Below are 15,264 nucleotides of genomic sequence, written 5' to 3'. Positions count from 1 at the left end.
CCCACCCCTCTCACTGTCCTCCCCCCGCCCGCCCTGGGAAGGTGAGGAGGAAGTGGGCCGAGGGGGTGCGGCCGGCCGCTGACTCACAGCCGCAGGGTGTGTGTGTGTGTGGCGAGGGGGGAACGGGTGCGTCGCTGGACCTGGGTGGAAATGGGACTCCCGGTCCCCGAAAGGATAAGGTCCCTGGCCCCTTCCCGATGCACGCTCCGCCGTGACTCAGTTTCGTCTGAGGAGGATGGCGGGATCATCCAGCAATCGGAGGACACGGAGGCGGGGAGCCCCCTCCCCCACGCGCCAGGGACTCGACTGAGTCCCTACACCCTCCCAGGCTTCCGCAGCGGGTCCTGCCGGCTCCGCCCCACGTGACGTCACTAATATGGTCACGCCCCTCCCGTAGAGCGCCACCTGGCCAGGATAAGATGCCGAAGGCAGGGGCAGGAGTCTGGGAAATCATCAGTTCGACGTTTAGAAATGGGTAAACTGAGGCCTGCCTCGTGCCTGAGCCACCAGAACTCCAGTGGTGCTTGGGTGCAAAGTATGAGTGTAAAACCAACTACTCTCAGGGTTCAACCTTCCCAGCCTTTTTCCAAGCGGAATCCGCTGCCTGCGTGCCGTCCTGAGCTCCTTCACCTCATTTTCCTAGGCCATGCTCTGACATTGTTTTCACAAGAGCTGAGTTATCCTCACCCCTTCTCCACCCCACTCTGGGAGACCTTGAACCGTTGATTTACAGTAGGTTATAATTGTTTCTCTATATGTCTCCTCAGGTAGTGAGGTCTTTGGGGGCAGAGGTAGATTTGATTGATTTTTGGGTCTTACTAACCCAGCCAGGCCCAGAACAGCAGCTCAACACACATTTATCTAGCTGTATGAGAACCCCTGTTCTGTGTAATCATGGGCAAGTCCTTACTCCTCTCTGGGTCTCAGCTTTCCCATCTGTGAAATAGGAGGGGAGGACTTCTGTGTGCCTTTAAAAATGTAAAACTCATTCTTAGCTCAAGTGCTGCACAAAAGATGTAGCAGACCCTTGTACTAGAGAAACTCTTGCATATGGACACAGGAGCCTGATCAAGGATCTTTATGGCAGCAGTGACGTAAGGGCAAGAAATTGAAAACAGCTTAAATGTCCATCAAGAGGATGATGAACGGTGAAACCATTGCACATCTCTTGTCTGAAGTGCTACGCAGCAGCTAAAAAGAATGAGATGTGCAAGTGGCATGAAGAATTCTCCAACACATTACTGAGTAAAAAACAAACAAAGAACCCAGACTGCCAAATGATACATAGGGTATGAAAAAAATCAAGGAAACACCTAAGGTACCATATATATGTGTGTGTACATGCCCGATAAAAGATCTGAAAAAAAAAATCACTCTGACTCATTGCAGGGGTGTCCACTGGGGACAGGGGATGGGATCATGGAGTTTGATGGTTGTAATCTCAAGCCTCACCTTGAAAATGCCAAATTCAGTCCTGCCTCTAGGCTTTCACACTGACTGTTCCTTTCACCTTGGGACACTCTTCCCTGGGGTTTTGCATGGTTGGCTACTTCTGTGTTAGGTTCCTGCTCAGTGGTCCCCTCTTCATCCCCAGGTGGAAAATTGAGTGGCTGTTGGATGGGGGATCGAGAGGGACTTTTCATTTTATACCATTTTGTGCCCTTTGAATTTCAAACCAAGTGAACTTATTACCCATTCAAAAAATAAATAATGTAAAAAACCAAAGTAGCTCCCCTAGACATTGGCTTATCACGTCCTCCAGTTTCATTTTCTTTGAGACATTTGTCAGTGTCTGAAATGACCTTATTTATGGGTTCCCTTGTTTACTGTCCCCCCACCCCACCCCTCACACTAGGAGGTTTTGGGGGTAAGAAACCTCAGTGGGTCTCCTTAGCTGACGGCTGTGAGCAGGGCCTTGCAGACAGCAGGTGCCCAATACATAGTTGCCAAAGGACTGGGCAAATAATGTTTGTGTTTCCCCCACCTCCGCAAGAAAAATGTATTTTGAATTATGTGATGAAAATTTAATCAAACTTCCCCCTACCTACCCCCCATTTAATCAAACTTCCCCCTACCTACCCCCAAACCCCCTAAAAAATGGAAAGGGAAGAGAAGGTTATTGAACTGGATGATTTCTCAGGGTCCATTCAGCTCTAAATATTTCAGAAACATTTGGTTTGGGGGGTGTTGTGCTTGGGTTTTTTTTTGGGGGGGTAGTCTAGCTGACGGGTGCAATTTCCCCTATCTCATAAGACTTTATTTGAGAGGGAAGTAGGAGAAAGGGAAATAAACATTCTGGGATTCCTCCATTGGCTTGCCTTCCTTCCGCTGGTCTACACAGCCGAGGAAGGGGAGTTTTCTTCCTTTATTCTGTTGAGGCCCCAGTGGGGCAGAGGGTCCCCAAAGGATGACAGCTGTGTACATGTCAGGCCTCCAAGTCCAAGGCAGAGCTTGAAAGGGTGCCAGCGGGTGGCCCAGCCCCATTGTGCCCCTTCTGTAACATAAAATGTGGGAATAGGAACCCCTTACCTCTTTGCACTTACTCCCCTGTATTCTGGAAGCATCACTCCTATTTTCCTTTTGAGGAACCAGGATTCCCCATCTCTTAGTCCCTCAGTTTTTCCTGGTGTGAACCCCAAGCCCGAGCGAGGGGGGATGGGCCTGTGATCCTAGCCTAGCCAATCAGAGACAGTGACTGGTCAGGCACGTGATCTGGTGTGGCCAATGGGAACCAGCTCTGGAACCACAGCTGCAACTACCGGGAAACTGGCGCGCCCTCTCCACTGGGGATTGTAGGCTCCTGGGATATGAGCCTGAAGCTGCAACTCTGCTATCTCAAGCGGAGACCCTGCCTGGGAATGAAGCCAACTCAGAGAAAATAAAACTAAGAGACGATTCCTGATGACATCATCCGACAACTGGAGCAGTCATGCCTTAAGTCTCTGAACTCTTCAGTTTCATGGCCCAGGAAATCCCCTGGTTTGTTTTCTCAGGTTAAATGGGGGCTTCTGCCTTTCACAACACGAAAGAATCCTGACAAACACCTCCTTTAACTCTTGAGAAACTATCAACAATCCCCCTACCCCCCACCGCCTTCCTCCAATTGGTAATAACCAAACTCCCTTCTCTGCCCTGCAAAGGCTTTCAGGTTTCCTACTTCACATTTCCTCCCTGACTCCCACCCCATACCTCAGTTTATGTGGTTTCGTCCACCACTTCTTTGGACATCTCCAAATAGGCTGTCTGTGCCCAACCTCTCTCATCTAAGACCTGGACCACCCTCAGAGATGTTATGGTGGTCTCTGCAGCGCAATCAGCCTTTGGTATGGGTCATCAACATTCCTTGAATTTTTTTGCCTTATTCTGGGATAGAGTGGGTGGTGCTTGGGATGATAGGGCTTCACAGAGCAATGTAGGGGGTACATTTCTTGGAGGGCAAGCATAGTCTCTTCTCTGCTTCAGCATCCCCCCACCCCCATCATGCCTAGCACAATTTTCAGGACCAGGAGTGAGAATTTATTAATGTATCAGGCAAGGCCCTTCTCCCCCTGGCCTCAATTTCCCCCTCACTTAAGGAGGTGGGGCAGTGTGAGGGGGCTGGATTACATGTTTCTAAGAGAAAGATTATGGAACACAGGGTCCTTACCACCCAGCGCTCTGCTGAGGCCTGGCAGAACTCAGAATAAGCTTCAGCAATGACTGTGGCCCTGCAGAGCAAAGGAAGGCCCTCAGGAGGAGACCCTCCTCCCATTCCACCCTACCACCCCTCCTCCCATTCCACCCTACCCCACCCCAACCTACTTGCAGTAGAGCCCTCCCCCAGGAGGCAAATCTGGGATGTTCTCAGAGGCCAGAGTCCTGAAAACTGTGTTCAGGCTGGGAGGCTCCTGGGTAGAGGTACATAGCTCTGAGAAGGAAGCAAGAGTTATGGGGGTGCCCCTCCTTGGCGACCACCCCTTCTGCTGGGCTCCTGGCACCTGCTCACCTGCAACCCTGTGTCCCAGAGCTGCGTCCAGTGCTAGCTTCTTCCTGATGGCCTCCTCACAAGGCCTGGGGGCCCCCGGGAAGCAGACCAGGATGCAGGTCATGTTGTCCAGGCTGCCCTGGAGAAGGTGGAGAAAAGAGGGCCTGGTGGGACACGGCTGGATGCCCTTGGAAATAGAGTTTCCCAACACTCCCTGGGTTCTAGTGCCTCTTCCCAATCTGGTTACATCCATTTCTCTCAAATCCCAACTTTCTGCCAGTCTAAACCAGGCATCTCACAAGGACCAGTCCCTGAGACCATGCCCTCTCACTGTCCTAGCCCCACTCTATTAAAGAGAACCACTTCCCTTCACCAAAGCTCCTCCCACTTTGCTGTTTAGCTGCTCCTCTTTCAGCCACTGATCATACCTTAGGGCCCACTCCTAAGTCTAACGGCTGTCCCATTCCAAAAAACCCAGGCCCTTTCTCTTAAACCCCACCCACTTGCCTATCTAACACTACTACTCTCCCATCTTGCCACAAGTCTTCCCTCAGTCTCCGCCCTCTGCATATTTTGGCCCTGCCCCTTAGTGGAGCTCCACTCCTTTTCTAGTTTTATTCCTGCCTCTCCATCAAAGCTCCTCCTCCGCTAAAATCCCTTAGGTTCTTTCTTCAAAGATCTCAAGCCCCGCCCTCAGGACCTTACATAGACACGTGTCCAACAGCTGCGCGAAGAGAAGCTCTGGAGCCAAGCCCAAGCAGAGGCGCGATGCCACCAGTCCCGCCAGGGCAGTGCCAGACATCGCGTCCCACACTCCATCAGAGGCCAAGAGCATGAACTCATCCTCGGCCTGGCGTGCCAGGGCGGTCACCTCAGGCTCCGCGGAAACGAGCTGCAGTTCAGGGGGCCTTCCTGGAACCTCTTTGTAAGCAAAGTCTCCTAGTGCTCGCGATACTGCTAGAGAACCCTTGAGGCGCCGGCGGAGGATGGTGCCGCCTGCGTCGTGGATGCGCTCGCGTTCCCTGGGATGGAGAGGCCGGTGGTCCTCGGTGCTGAAGGCCACGGCGCCGGCGCGACTCAGCACCGCGCGGGAGTCACCACAGTGCGCCAGGTACAGAAAGCACGGGGAAATCAGCAATGCCACAGCGGTGGAGCCGCCGGGCTCGCCGCGGGGCCAGAGCGCGTGCAGGCGTGCGTCTGCGCTCAGGAAGGCGTGGCGCAGCGCTTTGCACACGCCCTCCGGCTCGTGGGGCGCGGGGCCCAGAGCATCGAGCACGTGGCCCGGCAGGTGGCGCGCGCCAAAGAGGGCGGCTCGCGCCCCGCCGTGGCCGTCAAGGACTGCGAAGAAAGACCAGCCTGGGGGCACCCCAGGTAGCGCGAGCCAAGCGCAATGCGCGTCCTCCATGTGTGCTCGCCAGCCTTGCACTGAGCTCGCCCCGAAGCTCAGGGCACACGACGCCGCCACACCCCCATGAGGCCGCTGGGCGCAGCGCGGCGCGTCCAGAAGGGATTGAGGCCCGTCCGGAGACCTCCCCTCCTCTTCCTCCTCCTCCTCCGCCTCTTCTTCCTTGCGAGATGGCCAGAGAAGACGCTCCAGCAGGCGGGCAAGGGCCTCCATCCTTCGGCCTGGGGATCAGGAAGACTCCACCCTCTGCACCTGCTAACCGCTCCCTCACCCTCGTCACCTCCACTAATCCCCTCCACCGTTGAGATTTTAAACCACCTAAATCTTCCTATGCCCTTGACTTACACTCAAGTCGAGTCACTAGAAGGGACTGAACTCCTCGTTCTCCTCTCTCGCACCTTCAAAGCGAGATTTGAAGTTTGGGTCAGGGAAAAATAATAACACACTAGCACTTATCATGAGCTACACACTATTTTATATCATCTTCTCCAGTTTACTGAAGAGGAAACTGGGTCACAGAAGTAAACAAGGGTTACAGAGAAACGATCTCTAGAATTCGTATTCTCAGTACAACCCTAGGCTTCGGGTCCTCAGCCCTGCTTTGTCCAAGCTCCGCTCATATCAGTGGTCCCGTCCCCGGTTTCAAAAGCTTTAAATCCTTAATTGTTTTAGTTCGTCCCCTCCCTTCTTGGTTTCAGTTGCTTCTCTTCCAGGTTCCGCCCATTCATTCAAACCCACAGCCTCACAAGCTTCTAATATTGGGACAGTCCTGGACCCGCCTCTAGCTCCGCCTCTTAACTGCAGGCCCAGCCCCCTACTCCAGGTTACGCCCATCTTCTGTGCCGCGCCTCCTCCCTTGCCTGTTCTGCGCTACTCTCGATAAGGTTGCGCCTCTACCTTCTCTGTCTCTAACTGACCCCGCCCAACCTGAATAAGTCTAAATTGGCTTAAGCCCCACTCATGTCTGAGCTCTTCCCCTTGTCTCAAACTTTGAGTAGTTTCCTCCCGCCCCATTTCTCACTCCCTTTGAGAATCTAGGCTCATACTCTACCTCTCAGCAGTAGAATCTTTATACCATCCCCTCAGTGCCACCTCTAGCTCCACCCCAGACCACTCTGAGATCCACGGCCCCATCTTCTCTACCTAGGCTGTTTCATCATTCTCTCCCTGAGCCCCTCACCCTACCCTAGGCCTGGCGCCTCTTCCATAAAGGCCCCACCCTCTTCTCTTTAGACCCCGCCCTTCAGGCCGCCTTCCATGCCTTCTTGGCCCAGCAGCCTACGGTCCTAGCTCAGCCCCTCTATTAGAAAGGCCACGCCCCCTCCATCCTCTCGGGTTTCCCCGCCCCCTCGCCATCCCTCAGGTACCGCCCCTCCGTTCTCTGGCCCCGCCCCCGGCCCTCGCGCTGCAGTGCCCTCCCCCCACCAGCGGCCCCGCCCGCCTCCGCCAAGCCGAGCTGAGGGCGGCGGCAGCAGCGGCGGCGGTGGCTGCTGGAGCGGCCCGGGAGGAGGAGTCGGCGAGGATGGCGGCGGCGGCGTCCTGGGCGCGGCGGAGATGAGCGCCCGCGGCCCCAGGCCCAGGGCGGCGTGGCCGGAGTGGGCGGGGGTCCCGATGCAGGCCCGAGGTGGGCCATGGGGCAGGTCCTGCCGGTCTTCGCCCACTGCAGTGAGTAGGGGGAGGCTCAGGCCTGGTGTGGGGCCCAGAGGCCCGGGTGGGCTCCTCCCGGGTTTCTCCTCAGCCTCTGGCCGGGGGAGAGAAGAGATGGGGGAGGAGGCGAAGGAGACAAAGGAAGCTCTCCCTTCCCCCCCCCCCCCGTGTTCTAGAGGCGATGGGGGCCACTTGACCAGGAGAACCTGAATGAGACAGGGCAGAAGTGGGGGGCACGGAGATAGCCGGCGGTGGGCGCGCTGGGCGCTGGGATGTGCCGCAGGGCTCCGCCGGGGGTTGAGAATGTTCTCCGGGAGCTGTCCCCTCGCCCTGGTGCTGGCCGCCGCTGGCGGGGAGGGGATTTGAATGGAGGGGTAGAGCCAGGGTGGAGAAGAGGGGTCTGAATCCCCCACTCCCACATCACCCATCTTTGCATCCCACCTCCGTTTTCTGCCCACACTCAGAGGAAGCTCCGACCTCGCCCAAAATGCCCAATGCCCTGTCCCCGGGAAACAGCCATCCCTGGTTTAGGGCTAGGACACCTGGGTCCTTAGCGGGCTTTAATACCATTGATTAGCAGTGGCTTTACCTAGGAGGAGACCCACTCCGCTCCCTGCCTCTGATTCCTGGCCTCCTATTTCCCAGCTGAAGAAACGAAGTGGGGGTGGGGGACATCTGATTTCACTTTCCAAGGGGTATTGAGCATCTCCTGTAGGCAAAGCTAGCTCCAAGGAGCGGGATTCCACAAATGAAAATGTCTTATCTGATCCTCATGATCTCCGAGCCCAGGGCTATAACAGTCCTTGTCTAACATTCTCTGTCTCACACCCTCACAGCCGGGGATTTCAACGCTGACTAGGCCACTTGCATGTCTTGAGAGTCCAGATGCCAAAATCCTGAGAATTTGTTACTTCAACATTTTAGAGTATCATCCCAACATTCTAAGATATTTTCCTTACCTGGGCTTACAAAGGAAGGCCCTACTTGATCTCCCTACCTGCCTCTGCCACCCTGGCCTTACTTCTCTGTCCTCATGTCCCATCCCTCTCTCCCTCAGTCACTCTGCTTCACTCACATCTGCACACTTCTCTGTTCCTCAAATATGCAAAACATAGTGCTTGCAGTAGCTTTTCCTTCTGCCTGGAAGACGGTTCTCTTGACATCCTGCGGCTTCCCCACATGATTCAGGTTTCTACTCAAGTGTTATCAGAGAAGACTTCCTCACCACCCTGACTGAAATAACACCCGCTTACTTTCTCCTCCCTTGTCTTGATTTTTCTCCCCAAGCTTAGCACCCAGTACCATAAATTGGTTGTTTATTGTCTGTCTTTCCTATAGAGTATAAGCTCTATGGGAGTAGGGATTTTGTCTGTTTTATTCACAGTTGTATCCTCAGGATCTAAAACAGTGCCTGCCATATAGTAGGCACTTAATTAATGGTTGTTGAAATAATTAATTAATTGAAACCTCCTAAAATCCCTAATTTGAAGATCGAGATTCCTGGACTGGAACATCTAAGACTGAGCTTCTTGATAGCAAGGATACTGAAGTTTTACAGTCTGTATGCAGAATGTTCTAAGGGTCCTATGATTAAAATTTTAAGATTCCTTATTTTGGACAAGTTTCCACGACTGGCACACTACTTCTGTAATTCGGGCAGTCTAAGCTTCTAAGAGTCCTTGATTCTTTCCTTCTCGCAGAAGAAGCTCCATCTACAGCGTCCTCTACCCCTGACTCTACAGAAGGTAAGTAGAGAGGGAGGATGTGAGAGTGGGACTTGAGGAGGCTCAAAGCTGGGTAAACGGGTTAAGGGGAATGGGTCAGGGTCTTGGTCAGAGGAGTTCATGCCCTCCTTTGCTCACGGCAGGAGGGAATGACGACTCGGATTTTCGTGAGCTGCACACAGCCCGGGAATTCTCAGAGGATGACGAGGATGAGACCACATCGCAGGACTGGGGCACTCCCCGGGAGCTGACCTTCTCCTACATTGCCTTTGATGGCGTGGTGGGCTCTGCGGCCCGCAGGGATTCAGCTGCCCGCCGCCCAAGGCCCCAGGGCCGCTCAGTCTCGGAGCCGCGAGACCCACCCCCTCAGCCTGGCCTGGGCGATAGCTTGGAGAGCATCCCCAGCCTGAGCCAATCCCCGGAGCCTGGGCGCCGTGGTGACCCCAATTCTGCCCCTCCGGCGGAGCGTCCCCTGGAGGACCTGGGTCTCAAGCTGGACCAGCTGGGCTGGGCGGCCCGGGGAGCAGGGTCCGGGGAGGACTCTGCCACAAGTAGCTCCACCCCACTAGAAGACGAGGAGCCGGATGGATCGGAGGCTGGAGAGGCTAGGAAAGGTGAGATGTCCCAGGTGCTGGAACCGAAGCCACAAGGGGTGGGTGGTCTATCCTTCGGGCACCTCCAAGGTGAAAGCTTACAGCCTTCTCTCTCTAACGCACCAGAACTGGACCTACAAATTGGACTCGCTCAGTCTTCACCGCCCGAAGTCTTGACTCCGCAGCCCAGCCCTGGCTCTGGGACCCCTCAGGCCCGCACTCCATCCCCTCCCCGATCCCGGGATTCAAACTCTTGGCCGGATGAGTCCTCGCTGGTCGAGAAGGAAGAGCTGTGGGGGCAGCTGGAGCGGGAGCCAATCACGGGGCAGTGCCTCCATAGCACGGACCAATCAGAATTCACATTGGAACCATACCTTCTAGGTAAACTGCGTCAGGGAAAGTGCTCCTTTGGACTACAGCGAGGGTGGAGGATTGGAATTTTAAGGGACCAGCCTCGCGAAGGAACGGAGGAGAGTGGAGAAGGGAGGAGGTATTGCTATTGGCAAGACATCATAAACTCCGCCCTTAAATTTTTTTCCTGTTACCTAAGATTACCATTGGCTCTTTTTATACAGTTCCCCCGCCCATTTGAGAAGTTAGCCCTCCTTGGAGTATTAGCATTGGCTGATTGCTGAAAAAAAAAAAAAATCCCTCTTTTGGAGTGCTCCCCCTAGAGGCTGATTTTGGAGAGGCCAAATCCCTGGGGGAGGGAAAAAAAGGCTCTCTTCTGAATGTGGCCATGGGGCATTTAAAGGTAAACTCTACACTTTTTAAAAACTCTCCTCTTTCCTAACCACATGCATTGGCCAGTTGTAAATAGACCCCGCCTTATTTTAAAGTATGCTCAGCCTCCACAAACGGTTCCTGTAGGTTAGTTGTAGACATCACTGATTTTGGCTGTTTACAAAGACAGCCATCCCATTTTGGAATTGTTCCCACCTCTGTGGAGAGCCATTGGCTGGGTACAGAGGGGCCCCGCCCCCTTACTCCCTCCCTCTGGTTCCACTGAAGTGGGCAAAATCCCTGAGAAGCAGCGGTGTCCGTAGCCTCTCATTCGGAGCCGAGATGGGGAGTAAAGGTGGGCCTTCGGGGCGGGCCGGGACGGGGGTGCTGGGGGATCGCGGAAAGGGGTCCAGATTAGGTCTTATCTCCCTCAAGTCTGGGGGATGTTTCCTATTGGTCCCAAATTCCCCAGAGCTGCAGGCTGGGGCTGAGGGGCTGCAGGGGTGTCTAAGGAGTGCGTGGAGAGGGTGTGGGGTCCCCTCCCTCTCGAGCTGGAGCTTTGGGACCGAAGAGCGGGGAGGCCCCCTCCCCCAGCCTCAGGCCCAGGCGGCGCTGTCACTCAGGAGCTAGACGAGCCAGCACAGCTGCGGGTGAGGCTCCCTCCCCCCAGCTGCCTAAACTTAGCCCCCGCCTCGGGCGACCCCGTCCCTCCCCCATTCACTGGCTCTGGTGTTGTAGGGGAGCCTGTAGGGAAGGGGTTACGGGGGAGGTCTGCCCTAGTTAGAGGCAGGTGGGAGGATGTGATAGGGAGGATACAAAAGTGAGGGGAGTCAGACTCTAAGGGGGACTGGCTGGGATGGATCAGTTTGATTGGAGTAAGGGTCGGAGGATGGAGACTAGAAGTAGATGGAAGAATACTGGGCTCTCAGTTCAGGTCTCAAAGGGGAGTGGATTACAGGGAGGGCTGTTCAAAGTTTAGATGAGTGAGATGAAAAACTTTGGGGTCCCCAGGTCACTGGTCAGGGGTTAGGCTGGGCTTGGGAGAATTTAATTTAAACGTGCATGAATACAAAAAGAAAAAAAAGGGAGATGAGTCTCAGAAAGATATCAAAAATTTGAGTTAAGGCCTAGGAAGGAGGATAGTGTTATTAACATATTTTAGACTTAGATAAATGTGTTGGTAGGAGTATCAAGGAGCTAACTACACTGGTCAGGGTGCAAAAAATAAAAAGAACAATAACACCCATTGCTGGGCAGGATGCTGGGAAAAGATCACTTTCATGTTACTCATGAAAATAAGGATTGTTAGAGTCTTTCTAGTAAGCGATCTGGTAATATTTATGACATTTGAAAATACATAATTAGTCCACCCAGTGATGATTCCACCCTTTGGATTCTATCTCAGAAATAGAACCTCTTGGAGGTAAGAATATCTGTAGGAGGCTGGTATTTGCAATACTGCTGGGGAAGGGGATGGGGGGAGGAAACAAAGTAAATGACCCAGCAATAGATACGTGGTTGAATGAAATGAATGATGGTGAAGTCACACCATGGAATAGCATGTAGCCTTTAAAAAGAATGAATTAAAAGCTAGTCCATATAAAATAGATAAACAACAAGGCCCTACTGTATAGCACAGGGAACTATATTCAATATCTTGTAATAACTTACAATGAAAAAGGATTTGAAAAGGAGTGTATATATAATTAAATCACTATGCTGTCCATCAGAAACTAATACAACATTGTAAACCAATTATACTTCAATTATATACAAAGAATAGAACAGGAAAAAAAAGAGCTATTCCAGTTGATCAAGAGGGAATTCTAGGAGAAAAAGTAGAGTGAGATATGCAGGATGTAGAAGAGTATATATATATGGTACCATCTTAACCCCCAAATTGTGCCCACACATAATCTATGGGCAGAAGTAAGCTTAAGGGGACTTACTAGACAGTTAACTTGGGTTTTCCAGGAGGAGAAGAGAGGAGGCAAGAATGGAATAAAAGACGACAAATAAAAATCGGGTAATTGGATTAAGGCTCAGACAGGTGCATCAAGAGGTCATGGTTTAGCCCTGAGACAGGAAATAGGAGGTCAAGAGGTCAGCCAGACAAGCTCCAAACCCCAGCCTGATCGCCACCCCCTCCCTCCACAGTGGCGGACCTGCTGTACTGGAAGGACACGAGGACGTCGGGAGTGGTCTTCACGGGCCTCATGGTCTCCCTGCTCTGCCTCCTGCATTTTAGCATCGTGTCCGTGGCCGCCCACGTGGCCCTGTTGCTGCTCTGCAGCACCATCTCTCTCAGGGTTTACCGAAAAGTGCTGCAGGCCGTGCACCGGGGGGATGGCGCCAACCCTTTCCAGTGAGAACCCCCGGCCCAGACCCTAGCACTGGACCTAAGTCAGGACCCATGACCTCAAGTCAGGCTCTGACTTCTCACCCTGGCCCTGACGCATCCCATCTCCGCTTCTATCTCCCACATGATCCCTGACTTCCAGCCCTAACCTCTGACCCTTAATCCTTGATCCTGTCTCTTGACCCCCAACTCCATCTAGGCCTGGCCTTCTCCCCAACCCTCATTTCTTGCCCTTGTCCCAGCCACCCGCTGAGTCACCTCCCACACCTTGGTTATCTCAGGGCCTACCTGGATGTGGATCTGACCCTGACTCGGGAGCAGACAGAACGTTTGTCCCAGCAGATGGCCTCCCATGTGGTCTCTGTGGCCATGCAGCTGCGGCATTTCTTCCTGGTAGAAGACCTCGTGGACTCCCTCAAGGTGCCTGGAAGCCCCTGCTCCCTCCTGGGTTCCCAATATTCATGTCCCTGCCCCTGGTGGGTAGGAGGGCCATTGCTGGGGAAGTTCCCAGCCTGGGGAGCACCCCGTCGGCTCTGCTGACCCTGCCTCTCACCCTCAGCTGGCCCTTCTCTTCTACATCTTGACCTTTGTGGGTGCCGTCTTCAATGGTTTGACTCTCCTCATTCTGGGTGAGCTGGGAAGGCTGTGGCGGGGGTGGGGGTGGGTGCGTGGGTCACTGAGGGGTTGGTGGGGGACAGGGCTCTGGATGGAGCTATTAAACTCCTGGGAGAACCCTGATCCCTATTACTGTGCCCACAGGAGTGATTGGCTTATTCACAGTTCCTCTGCTGTACCGACAGCACCAGGTGAGTGTGACAGGCCCTCAGCTGGTAGCATCCTAGCCAAACATGAGTGGTCTGACTGCCCCTCGCTACAGCCAGGATCCCATGATAGATGTCCCAGCCAGAGACAGGAGGATAAGCCGATGTGCCCCCTCCGTGACAGAGTCAGGGTCTGATGGACACATGCCCCAGCTGGGCACAGGTGGTCTGCCTGCTGCCCCTCCTCGATACAACTGGAGTCAAAATAAGATATTTCAACAGCCAGAGACAGGCAATTCGATTGGTGTCCTGTGGCAGAGCCAGGATCTGACTGACATGTCCCAGCACAAGGCAGGTGGTCTATCTGATACTCCTCCCTGACAGTGACCCAAGGTCCAATGTGACATATTCTAGATGCAGCCTGACTGGTGTCTTCTCTCCCTGACACAGTGTGAGACTGAGTAACACTCATCCTAGCCAGAAACAGGCAGACAGATGAATGCCTTCTCCTGATACCCTGATACCCCTGGAGACTGACAAACACATATTCCATTTGCAGACAGACAGACAGACTGATGCCATTTATCCCTACACATAGTCTGGGTCTGACTGACACCCATCCCAGCCAATCAGGTGGACTGACTGATGCCCTCACTCCCTGAAACTGCAAGGGACTGACATTTCAGTTAAATCAGGTGGGATGTCTGTTACCCAGAACACTGGCGGAAACAGGGCCAACTGACACATATCCTATCCAGAGACAGGCAGATGGACTGGGATTCCATTTATGACATTCTCCAGCACAGCTGAGAGCCAAATGTTACACGTCTCTGCCAAAGAGATTGTCTTAACTAACTCCCTCACATGCCAGAATCACTGAGACTCACAGAGTCAACTAACACTGTGTATTAAACTAGTATTTAAATTCAATCCACCCAGGGACTCAATACCAATGTCCTCTAAATACACACACAGGCAACTCACTCAAAAAGTAACAATAATGTCCAGGACACAAACTCACTTGCAAATTCCTGTGTCTCTACCTGACATTGCTTCCCACACAGTGTGGTCAAATGAACTTCTGACTTCACTTGATCTTCTGACTTCCAAGGGTATTTTATTAGGTTTAGAGTTGAAGACTGTGTGGTGGGCCACTCCCTCAACTCCTGATTTGAGGATGGGGAAGGGAAAAGCCTCCTGAATGAATTAGGGAGAAGAACCCCTTCCAATCTCTCCCTTCACCCCTTCTTGGTCTCCCCAGGCCCAGATTGACCAGTATGTGGGATTGGTGACCAATCAGTTGAGCCACATCAAAGCTAAGTAAGGGCATGTGGTGGAGATGGATGGGATGGGGAATGGAATGGGGAAACTTGGGAATGCCCTCCAACCCCCAATATTTCCTGTCCCTAAACCTCCTGGGACTGAATGCCTCCTTCTTAAAGGGTGAGAGACAATTCCATCTCAGGCCAGTAGGTGGAGAGCAGGAGCTGGCTTGGGCACTCAGTTCCTCCATCCCGTTTCCCCCTTAGTTCTCACAGACTTATCCTATTTCTTGCCCCACCCTTTGACTCCACCTGTTTCTCCCTCAGGATCCGAGCTAAGATCCCAGGGACCGGAGCCCTTGCCTCGGCAGCAGCCACAGTCTCCGGATCCAAAGCCAAAGCCGAATGAAAGCGGTGTCTCTGCCCGCGGGACGCCTGCCCCCACCCTCTGTACCCCTCTGTCCCTCTCCATCTCCCTTCCATCCCCACCCTCTCCCCGCCTCAGCCGGAGCGGTTTCCGGGTGGATGTCAGGATCACTCACACCTGGGAGTTTGCGCAAATTGCCTGAGCGGCCAGGACTACATTTCCCAAGAGGCTCTGCTCTAGGAGCCTGGGAAAGGCGAGGCACCTTGGCCGCGGGGCCTGCTGGGACTTGTAGTTGCCTAGATAGGGCACCCGCCCTACACTTCCGTGACCCCGCCGCTGGAGGCGCCGTGAGGGATTGGTGTCTCCTGGACGCCAGTAGCCCCAACGCCGGGGCTTTGCATGGGGCCCAGGGGAGGCCTGAGCTTGGATTTACACTGTAATAAAGACTTCTGTGGAAAA

The 15,264-nt window shown here is 53.6% G+C and overlaps 2 protein-coding genes across 3 annotated transcripts; one reads left to right on the top strand and one right to left on the bottom strand.

The window, feature by feature from the left end:
* Positions 1-2,146: 2,146 nt before the first annotated feature.
* PPM1N (protein phosphatase, Mg2+/Mn2+ dependent 1N (putative)) lies at positions 2,147-5,619 on the bottom strand. Its single transcript, XM_031458873.2, has 5 exons — positions 4,665-5,619; positions 3,986-4,103; positions 3,802-3,907; positions 3,647-3,707; positions 2,147-2,494 (listed from the first exon to the last, which is right to left on the bottom strand). The coding sequence occupies exons 1-5, from the start codon at positions 5,580-5,582 to the stop codon at positions 2,426-2,428; spliced, it is 1,272 nt and encodes a 423-aa protein (XP_031314733.2). The 5' UTR covers positions 5,583-5,619; the 3' UTR covers positions 2,147-2,425.
* A 1,194-nt stretch (positions 5,620-6,813) lies between these two features.
* On the top strand, positions 6,814-15,264 carry RTN2 (reticulon 2). Of its 2 annotated transcripts, XM_064489426.1 has the most exons (10): positions 6,814-7,034; positions 8,717-8,761; positions 8,884-9,354; positions 9,460-9,714; positions 12,214-12,421; positions 12,697-12,835; positions 12,975-13,044; positions 13,175-13,221; positions 14,438-14,496; positions 14,766-15,264. In XM_064489426.1, exons 1-10 carry the CDS (start codon positions 7,001-7,003, stop codon positions 14,845-14,847), a joined length of 1,410 nt encoding a protein of 469 aa, XP_064345496.1. In that variant the 5' UTR covers positions 6,814-7,000; the 3' UTR covers positions 14,848-15,264. The 2 variants fall into 2 exon arrangements, with proteins under 2 accessions (XP_064345496.1, XP_064345497.1); XM_064489427.1 differs by lacking the exons at positions 6,814-7,034; positions 8,717-8,761; positions 8,884-9,354; positions 9,460-9,714 and adding an exon at positions 10,323-10,411.

This window comes from Camelus dromedarius, chromosome 9 (genome assembly GCF_036321535.1).
Source record: "Camelus dromedarius isolate mCamDro1 chromosome 9, mCamDro1.pat, whole genome shotgun sequence".
In the NCBI taxonomy this organism is placed as follows: domain Eukaryota; kingdom Metazoa; phylum Chordata; class Mammalia; order Artiodactyla; family Camelidae; genus Camelus; species Camelus dromedarius.
Note: the sequence above shows the minus strand (reverse complement) of the source record. Positions and strands in the feature narration are given on the sequence as shown.